At 40.0% G+C, this 19379-nt stretch overlaps 1 protein-coding gene across 9 annotated transcripts in view; it reads left to right on the top strand.

Annotated features, from left to right (window-relative positions):
- Window positions 1-19379, top strand: part of LOC135319843 (coiled-coil domain-containing protein 144A-like) — a 71637-nt gene that overhangs the window by 13188 nt on the left and 39070 nt on the right. For all 9 annotated transcript variants that reach the window (XM_064481746.1, XM_064481751.1, XM_064481753.1 and 6 more), the window contains 13 exons: window positions 480-2625; window positions 3304-3418; window positions 3581-3754; window positions 6857-6963; window positions 8269-8406; window positions 9860-9942; window positions 12008-12160; window positions 12772-12823; window positions 13202-13271; window positions 15948-16008; window positions 16096-16283; window positions 17552-17681; window positions 18086-18147. In XM_064481746.1, coding sequence (XP_064337816.1) covers window positions 2411-2625; window positions 3304-3418; window positions 3581-3754; window positions 6857-6963; window positions 8269-8406; window positions 9860-9942; window positions 12008-12160; window positions 12772-12823; window positions 13202-13271; window positions 15948-16008; window positions 16096-16283; window positions 17552-17681; window positions 18086-18147 — 1548 coding nt within the window. In that variant the 5' untranslated portion in view covers window positions 480-2410. The remainder of the gene's footprint in view (window positions 1-479; window positions 2626-3303; window positions 3419-3580; window positions 3755-6856; window positions 6964-8268; window positions 8407-9859; window positions 9943-12007; window positions 12161-12771; window positions 12824-13201; window positions 13272-15947; window positions 16009-16095; window positions 16284-17551; window positions 17682-18085; window positions 18148-19379) is intronic.

Below are 19379 nucleotides of genomic sequence, written 5' to 3'. Positions count from 1 at the left end.
TGTCTCCCAGTCTGTACATTTAGTTCCAACCTAGTCTTTGTCCCTGAAAGATCAGCACGTAACCATAGCTCTGAATGGAGCACTCTTTTTTTTTTTTAACCTTTTTTTCATTGAGTTAGTTAGTTTACAGTATTGTGTCAATTTCCAGTGCAGAGCACAATTTTTCACTTACACATGAACATACATATATTGTCACATTCTTTTTCATCCTGAGCCTACCATAAGATATTGTATATATTTCCCTGTGCTATGCTTTATAATCTTGTTTATCTATTTTGCATATGCCTGTCAGTATCTGCAAATTTCAAACTCCCAGTCTGTCCTTTCCCACCCCCCACCCCCTTGGCAACCACAAGTTTGTACTCTATGTCTATGAGTCTGTTACTGTTTCGTATTTATTTTGTCTTATTTTTTTAAGATTCCACAAATGAGCGATCTCATACTGTATTTTTCTTTCTCTTTCTGGCTTACTTCCCCAGGAGGAAGAGGGCAAGACGAGGAAAGGGCAGGCCCAGGAGAGGGCAGGCCCAGGAAAGGGCAGGCCCAGGAGAGGGCAGGCCCAGGAAAGGGCAGGCCCAGGTGAGGGGAAGCCCAGGAGATAGTGGGGAGGACCAGGTGAGGGCAGGCCCTGATGAGGGCAGGAACATGAGAGGGCCGGCCTAGGAGAAGTCCTATTAAACTTCCAAGAGATGACGTTGAGAGGCAATGGGTATTTGAGTCTGGAATACAGGAGGGAGGTCTAGATTGGAAATAGCAGTTTGGAAGTTGTCAACTTCTAGAGAATACATAAAGCCCTAAGGCTGATGGGGGCAGCAGCAGAAAGTAGTAGAGGCCAGAAGACAGCCTCAGGGGTGCTGTGTGCCAGCATTCAGGGGCTGGGACTGAGAAGACTGGCCAGGGCCGTGGGAGGAAACCAGAGCAGCCTGAGGCCTGGGAAGCCCCGTGAGGAAAGGGCTTGAGGAAGTCGGGGAGAGCAGCGGTGGGAAGTGTGGCTGCCGGGCCGTGCAAGGAGAGGACAGAGTTCCCCGTGGAGTCAGCACCTGGTGGGTGGTGGGTGACCCTGTCATGAGCAGTTGCAGTCAGTGGACATGCTTGCTTGGATGGAAAATGAGAGGAATCAGAGGAAGCAAATGGGAACAGCTCCTTTGCAGGGGCAGGAGGCGTGTGTGCCGGAGAGCAGAGAGATGGGGCCACAGCTGGAGGGTGAACGCATTTTTTTTTTTTAAGACGAAGGAAATAACAGTGTATGTTAATAGAAAAGATAGATTAAAAGGGTAAATTAGTAACACCACATTCACTTAGGTCAGGGGAGTTGCAGGTGACGGCAGGTGTGGGTCCAGAAATGCCCCTGAGAGAGTCAGCTTCAAAACACTTGCCAGGTTGAGTCCACTCAAGACCAGCTCCCAGGAGTGTCAGCCACTTAGGAACTCTACTGCCCCCTGCAGTTTTGATCCTGGCAGGGCCAGAAATCATAATTAGCCAGCTGAGGGAGGAAGGATGGAGTTAGGCAGGAAGAAGAGGCCTGCCCTGCCTTCCACTCCTCCTGCCAGTGGTCAGCCAGCAGCATGGCCTCGCTGAGTAACTGACATGGTGTTTTCATAGTTATGTGGTTAAAAAGTTCTCAAATGTTATACCATGCTCCCAAATAAGCCTTGGATTGATTCAAGATTTAATTGGTGGAAATAAAAGCAAAAAATAAAATAAAGTGAAGAAAGCATGTAAACATAAGGCTGAGCCACAGAGCAGGGTCAGCAGGCGTGCGGAAACACGTTCTCATTTCATCGAGAGCGTGTGTTGGTTTCTCAAGTTTGTACTTAATGATACATATTGCCACAGTCTCTGAAACCATGAAAACAGCTTTCCGCTGTTTGCATCTGCTAAGTTCCCTGGAGACTGGCTGGGGCCCAGAGGGATGGGGAAAGGAATAAACTGAGGGATAAGGAGATATAGAGATTTTTGGTGGGGAGCTCTCTGGGGGACTAGGCCTTCAGCATCCTGTGGTTCCACCCCACTCTAACCACAGTTGCATACAAACATGACTTTCTCAGGGGCAAGCCTCACTTCTGGAAATGTCCCAAAACACTCAGCCACCTAGCACCAACATTTGAAAGGAATCCAAAATGGCCCACAAGCAATTGGAGAGATTTGAAATGCATTAGGCTCCCACGTGCGCACCGGGCCTCTGGGCCTCTGTGCGCACTCACAGGGACACTGGCTCTGGAGGGACAGTTGAGGGACAGTGCTGTTGCTAGGCTACGACTGTTCCGGACGAAACATTCCAAGCCGTTGAGCTTCGCAGCCAAGGTGTGGAAGCGAGACCTCTGTGGCTCTTCTGTAGCGCCAGCGCTGAGATCGGGAGGCGGCAAGAGGCCAGGAGGGAAGTGAGCGGTGTCGGAAGGCGATAAGCCAAATGAAGAAGAGACTCGCTAAGTTTGTGAGCTGGGTGGGCTTCAGCGCCCGTCAGAGAGAGCGCAGGGATCATGAGCACCCCGTGCCTAGGTATCCCATCCGTAAGCACGAACTAAAGAAGTTCCACAAAGCCGCATATCTTGGCGATCTGGACACAGTGGAGGTGTTGCTGTTACGTAAGAAGAATTTCGTGCACAGCAGAGACAGGAACAACAGGTAACAGCGGCGGGGCAGGGCGGGGCGGGCCTGGGAGGAGCTGCCAAATAAGGTTGTAAGACATGAATTTTAAATTGCCTTCCCATGTCAGAGATGTTGAAGTGTGAGACAATGAGCATGTTAGAATCGTTGAAGTACAGTGTACTCTCGCATCCTTGCAGCAGCAAAGTAGATATACTGTCATTTTACTGAATTGAAATGTTGTCTTTGTAAAATAGTAATGGTAACAATTATAATATTACCTAACAATTATTGAGCTGTTATTTTGTGCAAGGAACTGCCAGACATTTTGCATAGCTTTTCATTTAAGCATCGCAGTGGGGTCCTGTAAGATAACTACTACTTCATGCCCATTTTGTTGATGAGGAAATTGAGGCACAGACAGGCTAATTGAGAGCTAATAAGTGACAGTGTTAAAGTAGAAGTCAGACCCAAGCTGAGCTGAATCTCAACGGCATGCCCTTTCTATTCAAACAGGTAGTTCTTCCATTAATGTGGTGAGTAATAAGAGCTAATAAATACTGTTCTTTCCCCATAGAAAGAACTAAGATAAGAAGACTAAATGTTAGTTTTAAAGGGGTAGGAATAGCATGCTGTTGAATGTTTACAATTACGTGAGTAACTGTATCTTTGAACTAGTATGCTCTAATTTCCTAAACAGTCCTCTTACGTTCGCAGGACTGCCCTACACTTAGCCTGCACGAGCGGCCAGTCACCAGTGGTGACTCTCCTTATAGGGTGGCGTTGTGATCTGAATGCTCGTGACAAGGAAGGCAAGACAGCTCTCATCAAGGTGTGTAGCAGCCAACCGTGTCCACGTGAGATGGATTTGATTTAATTACTTAGAATAAAAATGAATTTACCTGTTTTAAATATGATGAACTGCTGGGACTTGAGGAATGTTAACTTGGAATGCCTGGCACTTACAGTCTGTTTCTTGCTGCGATACCAACAGGCTGTACAATGCCGGAAAGAAGCGTGTGTCAGTATCCTGCTGGAACAGGGTGCTGACCCAAATCTTGCGGACGACTTTCAAAACACTGCTCTGCATTACGCCGTCTTGGCTGGAAATACATCAGTTGCAGCAGAGCTGCTCCGCTATGATGCAAATATCGAGGCGATAAACGAGGTATAGCTCAACTGACTTTATTTACAAGATATTTGAAATACAGGGTCTTTTCTAGCTATAGGTGTTTTATTTATAGTAATATGTTTATTGAATACAATACATCAGGCCCTGTTATCATGGAAACAACTCCAAAGCCAAGGCCAGAGGCTAGAGGTAGTGCCCACAGAAAGGGCAGAGCTCTGTCTCCCAGCCACACTTGTACCCCAGAAGGAACAACTTCCCATTAGGAAGTGCCTGGGAGTGGGTGGTAGGCTCAGAGCCTACAGAAGATGAAGGCTTGCGGGGAGTGAAGTGATGGCAGGGGCTGGGTGCCTGCCTGGGGATGGGTGGGAGGAGGAAGGAACCCAGTACCCAGCAGGGGGAGCTGGGTGACTGCACCTGGGCAGGGGAGGCAGCAAGCCACAGGCCCTGAGCACCCCAGGATCCCAGGTTCTCGAATCTGGGCAAGTGAGGTCAGGTCCTGTTTGACAGCCAGCAGGGGCATTCACTTGTGCTGGTGGCCACATGGCCCTGCACGTACACCTTCACCTTGGGGTCTTCCACGCTCAGCCTGGTGCAGCTCCCCTGCGGGGCTGTGGCTGTAGGTGGGGATCAAGTGATGGCGCAGCTGGTCCTCCTGCTTTTTCTCCTGGCTCTCCCCTGAAGATTTTGATTGAATAAATGTACTCAGGTCTAGACGCAGGTATTTAGAAATACTTCCCTGAGATTCTGATACAACCCTTGGTTAAGGACTATTGAATGGATTCGTGTAATGCATGTAAATTCACAGATCTCAAAAATAAGACATCTCTGGAAGAGCGGGGGTTTGATAGATGCTACTGCTTTCAGTGCTCTGCTTTCCAGCCATGTTAGCCTGACTTTTACCCGTCTCTTCCTCTGTGACTGAGGAGTTTATTGGCAATATTACTGGCAGTATCTATTGCCTGGAAGAATAGCTCCTTTTCCTTTCTAACCACTGATCATTCAGTGGCACTCAGTCTTAGAAACTTGCTTGTGGTGAGTGATTCAATAAGTAGAGTCGGACCCTTTATAAAGATTTTGCACCTTTTGTTCCCATCCAGGTCATTAGGTCAACAGGGTTTTTCTGATTGCAATAAGAAATCATGAGCCTTCTTTTGGTTAAAGCTGTGTAACGGACTCTTGCAATATATCTGTTAGATTCACTGAGCTCTAGCATAATCAAGATGACAGTTTTTTTTTTAAATTAAAGTCTAATTGATTTACAGTGTTGTGATAGTTTCTGGTGTACAGCAAAGTGATTCAGTTATATATATATTCTTATTCAGTTATATATATCCTTATTCAGTTATATATACATTCTTAGTTATATATATATTGTTGTTCAGTTATATATATATTCTTACTCAGTTATGTATATTCTCATTCAGTTATATATATAGTTACTCAGTTATATATATTATTCAGTTATATATACATTCTTAGTCAGATATACACACACACACACACACATATTCTTTTCCATTATGGTTTATTACAGGATATTGAGTATAGTTCCCTGTAGTATATACAGTAGGACTTTGTTGTTCATCTATTTTATATGTAGTAATTTGTATCTGCTAGTCCAAAACTGCTAATTTATTCCTCTTCCACCCCCTTTCCCCTTTGGTAACCATCAGTTTGTTTTCTATGTCTGTGAGTCTATTTCTGTTTTGTAAATAAGTTCATTTGTATCGCATTTTTAGAATCCACACGTTAAGTGATATCCTATGGGATTTCTCTTTCACTTTCTGACTTACCTCACTCAGTATGATAATCTCTAGGTCCTTCCATGTTGCTGCAAATGGCATTATTTCATTCTTTTTTATGGCTGAGTTATATTGCATTATATATAAGTATACCATGCAAGATGGCAGTTTTAAACATCAAGACCCATGACATTAGTAACAAATTGGAATTGTTCTAATAATTTAGTTTCAGCCATCTCATGAACTAATTATCCATTTGATTAACAATCGGGGAGAATTAGATACAGGTAGATTGTAGCTTTAGTAGGCATTGGAAACATTCTTGAAGTGGGTATTATGAGTCTTAATCACAATTTTTATTACGTTGGGGCCCAGTGTTTTTGTGTGTAAGACGTATGATTATAAAGAAAGGCAAGGTTTTACATACAAATAGTTGATTTATACCCAACTATTTGGAAACACAGCAAACATAAAAACACAAGTGGGCTATAGACTAAACATGGCCCTGGATATGTTCAGTTTGTCTCCACACATTGAGTCAACATTTAAAATTTAGGAGACTTGTGCAGAAATCTACACTTCAGAACTTCTCCTAAAGAATCAAATCTGGTCCCCCTTGAGCCCAGGCCTGTGTGGTCTGCTCTGCAGAGGTGGCCCCTTCTCGGTGGGGCGTGTGTTCTCCAGTTTGCTGTCCTCACTTGTGACCTTCACTTACTCGGGCCACCTATGTTGCCTCTGTAAGCATTTGAATTTACAATTCCTGTTGTATATTTTGATAAATATTTCAAGATTTTAAAGATAGTCTATATTAATTTATAGTCTACTTCATATTTTATAATAATCCCTAAGAGTGGGATGGAATTTTTCAAATTAGAATTTATAAGTTGGTTTAAGAAAAACTTTTTCTTTACATGCAAGTAGTCATATTCCCATTGGAATGTCTGCAAGCTTTATGAGATCAGTCGTAGTTGTAATTGGATAGGTTATGCATGTTGCAGACAGTATGGTATCTTTCTCCTCAGCGTGGCTCCTTAGAAATGTAGTTGATTCGGCAGCTAAATGGTTCTCTCTCTGGAGCAGTGTTTAGAGTGTCGGGAGTAGTAGTTGAGCAGTAAGGTAACTAGAGAATGCCTGACACACGCTGCAATAGAAGCGAAGGTTCTTGGAACCAGCAAATGTCTGAAGTGGGTTTCAGAGAGTGACTTCACAGGGAAACTTTGGATGAGGTCAAGGAGGAACCTTTTAAAGAGAAGGAGCACAGAGCGGCGAGGAGGAAGGGGCTACTTTTTATTTACTTTATACTGTATGTTTAAGTTGAAAGAGTGAAGTTTTTAAATTCAGTTTTGAAATTTATATGTAATTTTGTACATTGTCAACTGTTTTTACTATTTTACAGTATAACATGACACCATTTTTACTCGCCGTCAGGAAGAACAAAGAAGAAATGGTCAAATTTTTGATGGAGAACGGGGCAAATGTACATGCAGTTGACAAGCTGCAAAGGTACAATAGTTTGTTCTCTCTCTCTCTCTCTTTTTGTTTAATCTTAATGTTGTTCTAGAATAGTAACAGCCAATCAGAAAGATTAACCTAATAAGAAGAGGATTAAGTTAGAATCAACACATCATCAGTTAGGTAGAAAAGCAATTATTCTGCCTGGTGTCACAAAGAACCGTATGCAGCAGGATTCATCTTCCTTTATGATAGTGACTGATGTAATTTGCAACCTGATTTTTTTGGTCATACGGTCTTAAAATAGTTCAGGGGTTTCATTTCAGTTTTATTAGTATGGACTCTAGTTTTTATTTACTTTATGAGACTGTTGAAGTTCTTCATTCTTTTATAATTTGTTTTAACCTCTTCTTGGTATATATTTTTTTCTGAAAAGATGCATATTAAACAAAGAGGAGTTTGTTTTGCTTTTTGGATGACTCTGCTTTAAATTACTTTCTTTGAAGGATACTGATGTTATTAGGTTATCACTGAGTGAGTATCACTAAGAGAGTAACTATGACCAGATACTGTGGGCTCGTCAGTTTTTATCCTTTTTCATTTCTAGTACAGTTTGATGTTTTTATTTTTAATTGATAATGGTAGAAGGAAGAAAAATAGCTTTAATTATTGAATAAACATTCCCTTTAAAGAAGACAAGTCTTAGGTGGATGATAAAGAGGAAAGAGCTGGGCTTTAGAGTCAGACGAGGTTGAATTCCCAGCTCTCCGGCTGGCCAGGTGTGTTACCTGGGGGACATGACTTATCACCAACCAGTATGTTTCCTGTCACGTAAAGGAGGGTCGTAGTACATCCTTCAAGGAGGGTTGTGCCTAAGAAAGTCCATGCGTAGACTGTTCAGGTTAGTGCCGGGCACATGCTTCTCAGCGTGATTAACTGCAGCCGTGACTATTTTTATTGCCTTTTTTATTCATATTACTGTTTTCAGCCTGCAAACAGCTTCTCCTTACCTGACCTCTAGCTGATTTTAAAGTATTGTATTTCAGACGAGGGAAGAAATGGGGAATCCTTTATTTAAATCTTTACCTACTTCAGATAAGTGACCTCAGCATCCTTCTCCATCAGAGGACTTTAAATTAGCAACTTCTACTATGTGCTACCCAAGTAGGACAGGAGGCTTCTTTTTTGTCCCTCTGTTTTAGCCTTGGAGGTAGTTTGCAAAGATGAGCACTCAAGCATGTAAATGGTCAGTTCTCCAGGGGTGGGCAGGATATTAACTTGGTAAAATAGATCAAATTAACTGTTTAAGTTAAGCTAACTAAGTTCCTAAGGGTGAAGTTGTCTCTTTTATTTTAGATCAGCACTCACACTTGCTGTGTATCATGACTCACCGGACATAGTCAAGCTGCTTCTTGAGAAACGTGTTAATGCCGATTCGCTAGATTCACACGGACGGACTGCTGAAGAATATGCTTATTGTAATGGTTTTGAACAGTAAGTGTTTACATTAAAGTGCCAGTTCTCTCTAAACTGTTGAAAATGACCTAACTGTTACTTGTTACGTGACAGGTGAGAGTTCCTAGTTGGGAGCAGGCACTTTGGGGATGGCAGTGAGACCCTCCACATCATCAGCTGGAAACCAGCAAAAGGCCAGACTAGTGAGATGGAGCAGTGGGCACAGGGTTCTTTATCTCAGGGTTTGTAAGGTGTTTATCCTTAGGGTCCTGCTGTTCTCCATTTCATTCCAGTGTAACCCCAATGCATGGGGTACAAATAATGTCACATATCTGATTTTTCTAACTAGTTGTTTGGGTCTTAAAATGTTTAGTAGAGCAGAAAATCCTGTATTTTCCTGTGGGAACTTTCTTCTGTAATCTTGCTGTTGAATTTTCCAAGAACCTAAGGGATTGCCTAAGATCACAGTGACAGTCCTCTCCCACAAGGCATTGGGGCAGGGCGAGGGCATTCTAATCGTTCTCTTGTTTCCCTTGATTCTGTTGCTGCAGCATTGGTACTAAAACTGGTTTTAACAGGATCTCTTCGGCAGCTGGGTCTGGGGTCTGGATGTTGCTCTCTAAAGACCTTTAATAAAATTTTTAAAAGAAGAAAAGGAAAAAGAAACTGGTCCTGCAGTCGGGTCATGATTGACCTCTGCTCCCGGGATGCCTGTGCTGATCCAGTTTCCGCGGTCTTCGTGGCGATGGACACGTAAACTTAAGAGTGACAGCTTGTTTAGTTCTCATACATATGCTTGTATGAGGTCATATATTTATAAATAAGTTTAACTACAAGTTATATAGTAGCTGAGGTGCCGTGAATTATAAACCACGAAGAACAGCTAGTCACCGTAATTTGTAACATTTTCTGAAAACTGCCACATTTAGATGTTACACCTATGAAAAAAACACACATTGGGTTTTATTTGGGATTCTCAAATAGTTCCAGCATTAAAGTTCAAGAACAAATTATTCCATTCTTCCACTGTTTCTCTGAGCATCTGGGGGATACATTATCTCATTAAATCTTATATTAAATCTAATACTCTTACGAGTATTAATAACTAACTGCCTGACAGTAAGATCCCAGTTTTATAAAGGGAGACTTTGAGCTGAAGAGAAGCACCTTGTCCAGGAACAAATAGCTGTTGGTTATAGAGCTGGGACTTCTGAGTTCGAGATACTTTCCGTATGTCAGGGTCGCTCTAGTTAACTTTTACTGAGCTGTACTGCCCTCAGTTCATGACTACTTCACCTTACTTTTTTTCCTTTTTAAGTATACATCCTAAATTTAAAAGTGTAGATTGTACAAATTTGAAATATATGGGACAATTGAAGTTTTGATATTACCTCTGATATTGTCTGAAATAATCTAAGAACTTAATATATTTGGTAATTGTTTTTCATATTAGCATTCAAGTACTAATATTTATTTATCACTTTATACATAGCCTTTACCAACTGATTGTCGACTACAGAGCCGGAAAGATACCGAATACTTCCCCTCAAAATAGCGACCTAGGACAGAGTTCTGGTAATAAGTTACTGTTGTTGGGCCCACCGTAGATACGGAAGTAAGATTGAGGAAATTTTGATAATGAAAGGGCAGTGATGAAAGCCAGTGTGTAAATTTCATGTATGTTTTTATTTTTTTAATTAGTTTTTTCTTAATGGTCTAGTATTCAGAAGTATTTAAGAAGTTAATTGTAGGTAATTTAAAATCTGAGACAATATTGTCTTAAAAGAAATTCATTTGTTTAATCATGGCCCCTGAAATCCCGTATTATATCTTTGTGTAAGTAAGAAAAATAGGTTTTTTACTTTGTTGTACATTTCCTGTAACATTATAACAAGTTGGCCTTGTTACAGAACTGGATCTTTAATTTTTACAGCAAATGGATTACATTGGGTAAATGAATGCTAGTTATTGCATAGTGATTAGTCTCACTAAACAGTGATTGTCTTTAAAACTGGGAGCTCGGCAATACCTTCCTGGTGCTGTAAACAAATGGCCAACAATTAGAACTGCACAGCTGGGCCAGTGTGCAGCATACTAATAAGAGATTGTTTTTTAAAGGTACCTAGTGATAGGGCAGAAGTCAGGAAAGCAGTGCCTTGTTGAGAAGCACTGGTTACTTTTCACATCATTACACGAACAAGGGCTCTCTCACCAGTTTCATTCCTCAGAAGTGCAAACAATGAGATATGCTGCCTTCATGAGAGTCAGATGTTTTCTTCTTTTTTGGGGATACTTGTCATGAAACTATATTTTGTTAGAACAAGATTTTCTATTGCCATTAGTTGAAGGATTGTCATAATAAGTATTCAAATAGCACAACTCAGGACTCAACAAATTGTAATAAAAGCACAGAAGTGCTTCACATAAAAAAAAAAAAAGACGACTGTGTTGCCTAGGTGTGACCCCTCGCGTGCTGTTCAGTCTGAACTGTATGAGGGCACCTTTAACTTGGTAGACCTTGATCAAGCAAAGAACTTCTGTTGTAGGAAATACAAAGATGGAAAAGACAGAGATTTGGTCTTCAAGGTGCTCATAACACAACAGAGTTGCCCCTGGTTAATGTCTGTTTTTTTTAACAGGACTTTCAAAGAAAACATTCTTATCTGTTAATTCATCCACTTAACAGATGACTATCAAGTGTGTTTTAGGTAGTAAGCACCACTCTGACATTACAGAATGCAAACAGGTCAAAAGCACAGTTCCTGGCCTCCGGGAGCTTGTTACTGTCATCACCATTTTTATGATTGGCTTTACTTTATTCTGTGCTTACTGTGTCCCAGAGCCCACGAGGACTTTGTAACTGTCTTTATGTATTTTTTATTGGTATTTAACATGTGCCAAATACTTCAAGTCCATGGTGAGGAAAGAAGTTTTTTAAAAGTGTGTAGGATGTCAGGTAAGCCATGCAGAGCGAGTAGAAGTTTGCCAGGGAAGGAGGCAGAAGGGCAGTGTTTGGTGGGTGGAACATCTTTGAAGATTACATTTGGCAGAAAGGACAGCGGTGCAAAGGCTAAGATGTGCCAGTGAACTTTGCAGGATCTATGAGTTTCATTTTGTTGGTGCAGAAAGGATGCTGTAGGAATGGTTGGGAACGAGGTGACTACCTAGCTCAGGCAGGCTTCTGAAAGCCTTTCTAGTAGTATAGAAAGGAGGAGGTCTGCTGTAGACCTTGGGAAATTTGTCAGAATGCTTTTAGCTGCAAATAATAATAGGAGCCCTAAGTAACAGTGGCTACAGCAACAGGAGTCAGGATTGTTTAGAAGGTTCGGTGATGTCATCAGGATCCCAGATGCTGTCCCTCCTTCAGCTGTGAGGCTGCTGGTGTTTGATGTCGCCTTTCCTGGTCTGCTGATTAGCAGCAGCTCCAAGCATCATCTTCTCACATGACAATATCCGCAGGCGAGGAGGGCTGCTTCTCTCTGCATGTTTTCTGTAACTAGGAAGGAAACAGACGCTTCCGTAGACTTCCCCTAGCATCTTATTGGCTGGGCTACATCACATGCTCATTCCTAAAGCAGCCACTGGGAAAGGAAATGCAGTTACTGTGATGACCGTAAAACAATCATTTCTCTTTCTGCAGCTAAGGAGAGTTTACCTTCTTCTCATCCTGGGGCAGAAAATATCCAAGAAAAGTTGCAATTGTCCAGCAAGGACAACAAAGAAGAAGTGGTTGTCGAGTTGGGAACCAACAATGGCAGCTGCATGGATTCAGTGAAGAATGTTGAGCAGAAGAGTAAGAAGATTCGATTTGAGTCTTAGGGTTTCCTGTTATGACATAAAGCAGGGATGCACAAGCTTTTTCTGTAAAGGGCCAGAGAGTCAATATTTTAGGCCACGTGATGTCTGTCACATCCACTCATGTCTGCCATTGCAGTGTGAAAGCAGCCCTAGACCGTATGTGAGCGAATAGGGATGACCGTGCCCAGATAACACGAGGCTGACAAAGCCAAATGGTGGGGTGGGTTTGTCCCGTGGGTGTCGTCCAGAAACACCACGCTATGTAAGCTTGACACTGTCAGTTTATGATACTGATTCTACTAATGATTATCATTCTTTTGTGAGTCTCATCAAGTTTGGTTGGGATTTTGGTCCTTGAAAACAGCAGTTCACTTTAAAATATCAAATTTGGATAAACACCCTCTTTTTTTTGATAAATATAAAGGAGGGGAAGTGGTTTTTATGCATTAATTACCTACCCAGGAGTATACCAGTATTCACTCAAGTGTGTAGTCTCCAGGTGTGGTCCCAATGGAATGCTTTTTAACAAAAACATTGGTCTTATACTTTTAATATTCTGTGTTTTTCTATTGCCCGTATAAACTATTTTACTTTCTTCTTTAATAGAGGTTTCAGTGACTAAGGTTGCACCGAGGTTTGAAGACATCTCTGTAAGCAGGTAGGATTTTATGGATTTTTAAAAATTACATGTTGACTAAGGGAACACAGAGAAAAGAAACAAGGCTTCTTGAGTGTCCTACTGTGGGTTAGACACCGTATTATGTACTTAGCATTTGTTACCTCATACAGTCCCCACAACAGCTTTGCAGAGTAGCTGTGCTGTTATAGCTTACTTCTAGTTAATTAGGCAACTGTAGTTTAAGGAGGTTGACTAGTTGACCCATGATTCCATGGTTAACAAGTAGTTGACCTGTGACTTAACCATCAGGCAGCCTGGCTCCCAAATCTGCTTTCTCATCCCTCAGCATAGACTTGTGTGACTTGTTTGTTTAAAGAAATGAACTCACTCATTTTTGATGTGTATTTTTCTCCAAAGTATTTCACCCAAACATGATATTGATGATTCACGGCCTCCATCAGATGGTAACTTAGATCTTGCTCCCAAGGTAAAGTGTTTTCTTGTGAAATTAATTTTTCTGCTCTGAATTTAGTTCTGTGTAGTATTTACTCTTAAAATTTAGCAGTGTTCTGCTTATCATTGTTTTATATTTGTATGAGAAAGTTGGTCAGAGTAAACCATTTTATGAAAATATGGCAGGTTTATTTTTTCTTTTCTTTTTTTTTTTTTTTTTACTTTGATAAATACTGAAGATGAGGCTGAAGCAAAATGGACTAGAAAATAGATCGTGACAGGAAAATTGTATTGTGGAAAGGTTTCCCACAACAGAGGAGGTGTGAAGCTTGGCCAAGGATAAGGATTCTTTGACTTTCAAACCACACTGACAGCACTTGTATAATACTCGTGCCTCAGGGACATCTTCAGTGCACACAGCTACGTACTGTGATAATCATGGCCTCTTCCTGGGGCCTTTCAGTTCCAAAACTTACATAGCATGTATCTTTTTTTTTTTTTCCCCCTTGGACACTTTTTATTTTGGTATCAGAGAGTTGTGAGGAAAGAGGGTTTTTTTTTGTTTTTTGTTTTTGTTTTTTTTTTTTACTTTATTTCTATCTCTGGTTCTGCATTAAGACTAAAATAATAGTTGAAATTCTAGAAATTTAGAAATTAAAATTCTGTTTCTCAAAATCCGTATTATAAAGAGATTCCTCTGTGTTTTCTAAATTATCCCATTACAAGTATATTCAAAACTCTGCATCTAACTGAAGAATACATGTTTTTCCTAAGATAACAGCCAGCTTTAAAAGTAGATTCTTAATAACAACCATATGATGAAACCTATTTCAGAATTCTTTTGTATTACAGTTTTAAAAAGTATGTCCAGTTCTCGTGTCCCATTCTAAAATTTCAAGTTTCAGACATTTTGTAGTATAGTTATTTACATATTCATCTTATAGCCCCTGCATCAGTATACACCGCTAGAGATTAGGGAACATAATTGTGCATTTCCTGGAGCACCGAGAATGAGGTCTTAAATGTAAGAAGCATTTTATTATTTTTTGAATGTGAATGCATGAAGAGACATGGAATTCTGCATCATGCTGCACGTACTGTAACATGCACACTCCATCATAATGAAATCTGTTTGATGGTACAGGTAATATAATATGCGTACTATGTCATAGTGAAATCTATTCAAATTCTAAAAATATGACTTAAATTTCTATTCCCTTTATTTAGGCTGTAAAAGTTCAGTTGTTATGAGAGGAAGTATGTCATAAATGCCAAGGAAGTAGATAAGAAGTGTGTGATAAGTAGGAAGAGGTTACAGTCTGTTTTTCAGTATCCACCAACTGTGAGCTTAGAATTTGAGATGAAAACTTTTTAACCTTCTTTTAGCCCCCTCTCATGTTCCATTAAATATATCTTTTCAAGCTATATATTATCCTTAGAATCCTGATTACCAGTTCTTTGTCTAGGTGGAAATTTGATATGTTAGGAACTTTCTAAAATCTATTTTTCTCTCTCTCTAGTAGTAATTTGCAGCGTTCAGGTAGTGAGAGACGACCATGTTCAATTGAGTGAGAGTGACAAAATTTAACTCTCACTTACAGTAGTATTTACAAACAAACAGTTGTAGAGTAATACAGGTCAGCATTATTGGGGATATACTATGAACAAAGGCCTTTGTTTTATATATATGTTTCATATATCATGTATTTTGATATTTTTATAAAATTTGTTGAAGAATATATATACTTGCATATATAATTCATATATTTTTATATATATAATAAAAAGGTAAAACAGAGGCTTTCACTCATGGTATATCCCTAACAATACTGATACATCCCTGATCTATTATATATAGATGCTAAAATATATATATTTCTCCACATGCCTTGTTATACTTACATTTTCCTTTTTTTCTTGCCTTAAGTTTGTACTTGACTAGTCAGGTCTCATTTTTTCTTTTCTTCCTCCTCCCCACTTTTTTTTTTTAATGGTTTGTCCCAAACCTAATATTTCTTTGCAGAAAACACTTCTTCAGTGTCTGTTCTTTCAGTCCATCTCACTCTGCCTCTGTGAACATATTTAGTGACAGTTTTCTGTTTACTGTGTGTGTGGCTTTCACTCATGAGTCATTGCCCCTCAGAATTACTTTTGTTTTTATTCCTCTTTCTTAGAAGTAACTGAATTTGAACAATCATTTGTCTTTAGCTTTTTGGCGAATGGAATAAAAGTAGCTTATACTGTTTGTTGTTCTAACTCATCCAAATAAGATACTGCTAAAAAGTAAACTCTCATATTTCCCCCATGAGAGATCATTCACACATATATAAATCATGCAAGCATATTTCAAAATATAACAATTTAAATTTCTTAATGTTAGTTTTTTCAATAGGACTGTAAACTATGAGGGATAAGTTTTTGTTCTAGATCATTTTGGTCAAGAAAGTCATCTAATGGATACCATAGTGTTTGTATAATAATCAATGAGGGGTAAAGAAAGTAACATTTTGTTACCCCTGAGGTCATCTCTCATCATCCTCACCCCATGAGAAGATGTAGGTTGGTAACTGACAGACCCAGGACTTGAATCCATATCTGAATGACTCCAAAGCCAGCGCTCTTTGTGTTAGATCATCTAGGAATGGGGAATGTTAGTTACTTTTTTCAATTTCGTATTTGTTGTTCTTAAAGCTGCTATTTTCTTCTCTAGAAAGTCCGGCATCCAAGATTCGCAAAGCTAATTCAGGCCTGGGAAGAACCCATGATAAACAGTAAGTTATTTGAAGACTGTCTTTTTGTGTTTTCACTGATGAGAAATTACTGACAATTCCATCTACCATACCTTGTTTTCACTACAGCAGAGGCAAAAGATGGTGTTTTGAAACCAGGAACTAGCACCTTCTTTGAGGACAATAATTCTAATAATGAAAATGAAGATGCGGTTAGAACCTTTTCCCAACCATCAAGTGAAGTTTCAGGCTTTTCTCATCCTGCCTTCCCAGCACCGGAACCTCTCAGATCTTCAGCAGTCCTTGGTGTTACAGAGGTAAGTCGTTTTGTTTTTAACTTTTCCTTCCTGTGCTTTTTCACTTACCGTCCCCCTGATTCTCATGGGGATGAAAAGGATCCTACACAGGAATGGAAGTCCTCAAGATCACAATAGAAAACAGTGTGATAACAAGAGAGGTACACGTGCAGGACTGAGATTTGTAAAGGTTGGTGGCAATAAACAGTTCTCAAATATTCCATTAAGAAAAGAAAGAATAAGAAAGCAACTGGAAAGAACGGCTGGAGGAAAGAACGGCTGGATGAATATGAAGATGGGCAGGGGTACAAAGGGGAAAGATTCATCTAATAAGGACAAGATAAATGAGTGTCAAAATGAGAGAGATGATTATACAAAAAAAACAGCAGAAATAGTGGGGTTAAGTGAGAGCAGGAACTCTATAGTACAAATTATGATAGAAATTATCTCAAATTCAAATTAAGAGAAGGAAAAGTCAGCTCATGGAAAAAAGTGCTCAGACTCTTCTGAAGGACATATAGCTGATTTTATGAACAGCAGAAAGAAAATTTGATCCTCACCTTTTTTCTTTTTGGTTATAGAAGTTTGTTTTTTAATTCTAATGTAGTTGTTGTACAGTATTATATGAGTTACAGGTGTGCAGTAAAGTGATCTGGTTATACATACCTATGTATATATCTAATTCTTTTTCGTTCTTTTCCATTGTAGTTGTTTGTGAGATATTGAATATAGTTCCCAATGGAAGTTAGTTTTAACTTGAAGTTATTTTTTTAGAAATCCTCACATTTAAATTGATGAAGTGATGTCTTATATTTAATCCAGCAAATTTTGTCTCTCCATTCCGTTCCCAGTAACTGAGTTCTAGTTTTCCATGTGACTTCTCATGCTCGACCTTCGGCTCAGGCTGCCCTTTTTAGAACCCCCTTCACGTCTGCTCTTTGCACTGGGTCTGTCATTTAAGACACAGTCTTGTCTTCCCAGCGTTCCCGGAGCTATTGACACGCAGCAAGTCTCTTCTCTCCTTTGTGCCCTTACTGTGTCTGTTCACTGCAGGTGTAGAGCTGTTGAATGATACTTGTCTGTGTTGATTCATTTTCATGTGTCTCTACCTCCCCTAGAATATAGAGCAGAATCTGTCTTTTATGTAGATTGCCAGCTTCTCCCAGGGTAATGCCTATGATCTGATGCATACAGTAAATATATGTTGTCTTCCTGACTGAATGACCAAGTGTAGGAATATGATGTTTTCTGAAGTTGGGTTTTTGTTACATTTTGTTTTGTTTTTATAGGAAGAAACAACAAAGCCGAAAACTGGGGGAAAAGAGAACGGCACTCGGACTATCAACAGTGTTGTAAAGGAGCAAGCAGATCATAGCAAATTGATTTCTGTTGATGGAGTACACAAAAGTGACAGAGGTGGTAAGTCAGTGAGCATCTATGGATTTTCTTCTCTGTTTAAAACTAATGTGGTTGGAGGGGGGAGGGTATAGCTCAATGGGAGAGCGCATGCCTAGCATGCACGAGGTCCTGGGTTCAATTCCCAGTGCCACCATTAAAAAAACAAAAAAGCTAGTGTTAAAAATCTAAAGTGTGTAGATCCAAATATGATATCCATTTCTTAAGTGTTTTTCTTTTGCCGTCTTCTTTCATAAATACCCCAACTACGACCAAGTTTTCTTCCAGAAAATGCTTCAACCTTCTGAAATTCTTTTCTGCCACTTTAATTTATTGACATATTCATGAATCAAGATAGACTTATATATATATTTAAACTTCCCAGTGGTATGTGTTCTCATTAATGTATTCGTGACTGCATTTTGTAGGCGCAACTTCAGCTTTAGGATTAGAAGAAAAGGAAGATGTCAAATCACCCTTGGATTCTGAGGTGCTGCCTTCTATTATTATTTTCAGATATAAGCATTGCGTGATATTAAAACATAAATGGAGGGATGTTCTGACTTCACTTTCTCACTTCTGCATTTTCCCAGCAAAATTTTTTCCTCATTTTAACCCACACTTAGTAAAGTCATTCCGTGCTACATGTCATACCACTGCAGAGTGCACTTCTGTTAATTTTCCAGACTCACATAATGAAACTGGTGTATGTAGTGCAAAAGCCAAGGCTTAGAAGTCACAGGGAATCGGTTTGGGTTTTGAAGTTACCTTTTCTAAAAACTAAAAATAATTCTTGGTCAGCCTGTGACCAGATGTTTGTTTCTTTGTTATAAATGAATGTGTAAAACTCCTAGTGAGATTGAGAGAGAAACAGGTTGTACTAAAAAAAAAAACACGGTGTTTTTGTTTGTTTGTTTAACCACTTTGTCCTTGAAAAGACAGTGCCCAGTGCCTGTGACTTGAAAGTACTATTATATTTGGATTGTCAAGTAGATCTGCAATGAACATTTCAGGAGAAGCAAAAGCATGGGGAATAGTAATAAATATGTGGGGTTAAAATACCAGCAGTTTGGTTTAGTGATGTTTTACTGAGGACAGCGCATTTTGGGTAGGGAAAATAGCGTGCACTGAGTACCTCTATGGCGACCGGACTTGAAGGAAGCTAAGTGCAGGGTAGTGATGACCTATTCCAAGGTGACAGCCATGGAAAGAGGTAAGAAGAGCCTGAACTCTTGGATCTCGGCAGCTCCTGCCTAGTGGCACAGCACTGTATTTGAAGTCAGCAGACGTAGCATCCTGGTTCTGACCCACTGTGGCATCTTGGAAAAACTTGTCTGACTTATTTGAATGTCAGTGACCTCGTTCAAAAACATGGTACTGATACCTACCTCTCAGGTTATGTGTCATGAACAAAACTGGTAACAAATGTGAAAACACGTTGTCAACTGTAAAGGGTGCTATAGAAATGTAAGAGAATGAGCACAGTGGCCACTAGGGACCTAGTGAAATGCTGAGGACACTTTTTTAAAATCTGAAGGACAATAAAATGGGAAAGTTAGAGTGGGCGCGGGGATTTCTCATTTGGGCTATGTTGAGTGTCGGTAGACTATTATCGGACATCTCCGATAGGTATATAGTGCTTTGGTACTTGAAGCCCTCTGGGGAATTTAGACGTTTTGACCTTAAATAAATTCCTGTTCCTGAACACCAGCTATGCACCAG

The sequence above is a fragment of the Camelus dromedarius genome, chromosome 33 (assembly GCF_036321535.1).
Source record: "Camelus dromedarius isolate mCamDro1 chromosome 33, mCamDro1.pat, whole genome shotgun sequence".
In the NCBI taxonomy this organism is placed as follows: Eukaryota; Metazoa; Chordata; class Mammalia; order Artiodactyla; family Camelidae; genus Camelus; species Camelus dromedarius.
The sequence above is the reverse complement of the archived record's forward strand: the minus strand, read 5'-3'. Positions and strand labels throughout refer to the sequence as shown.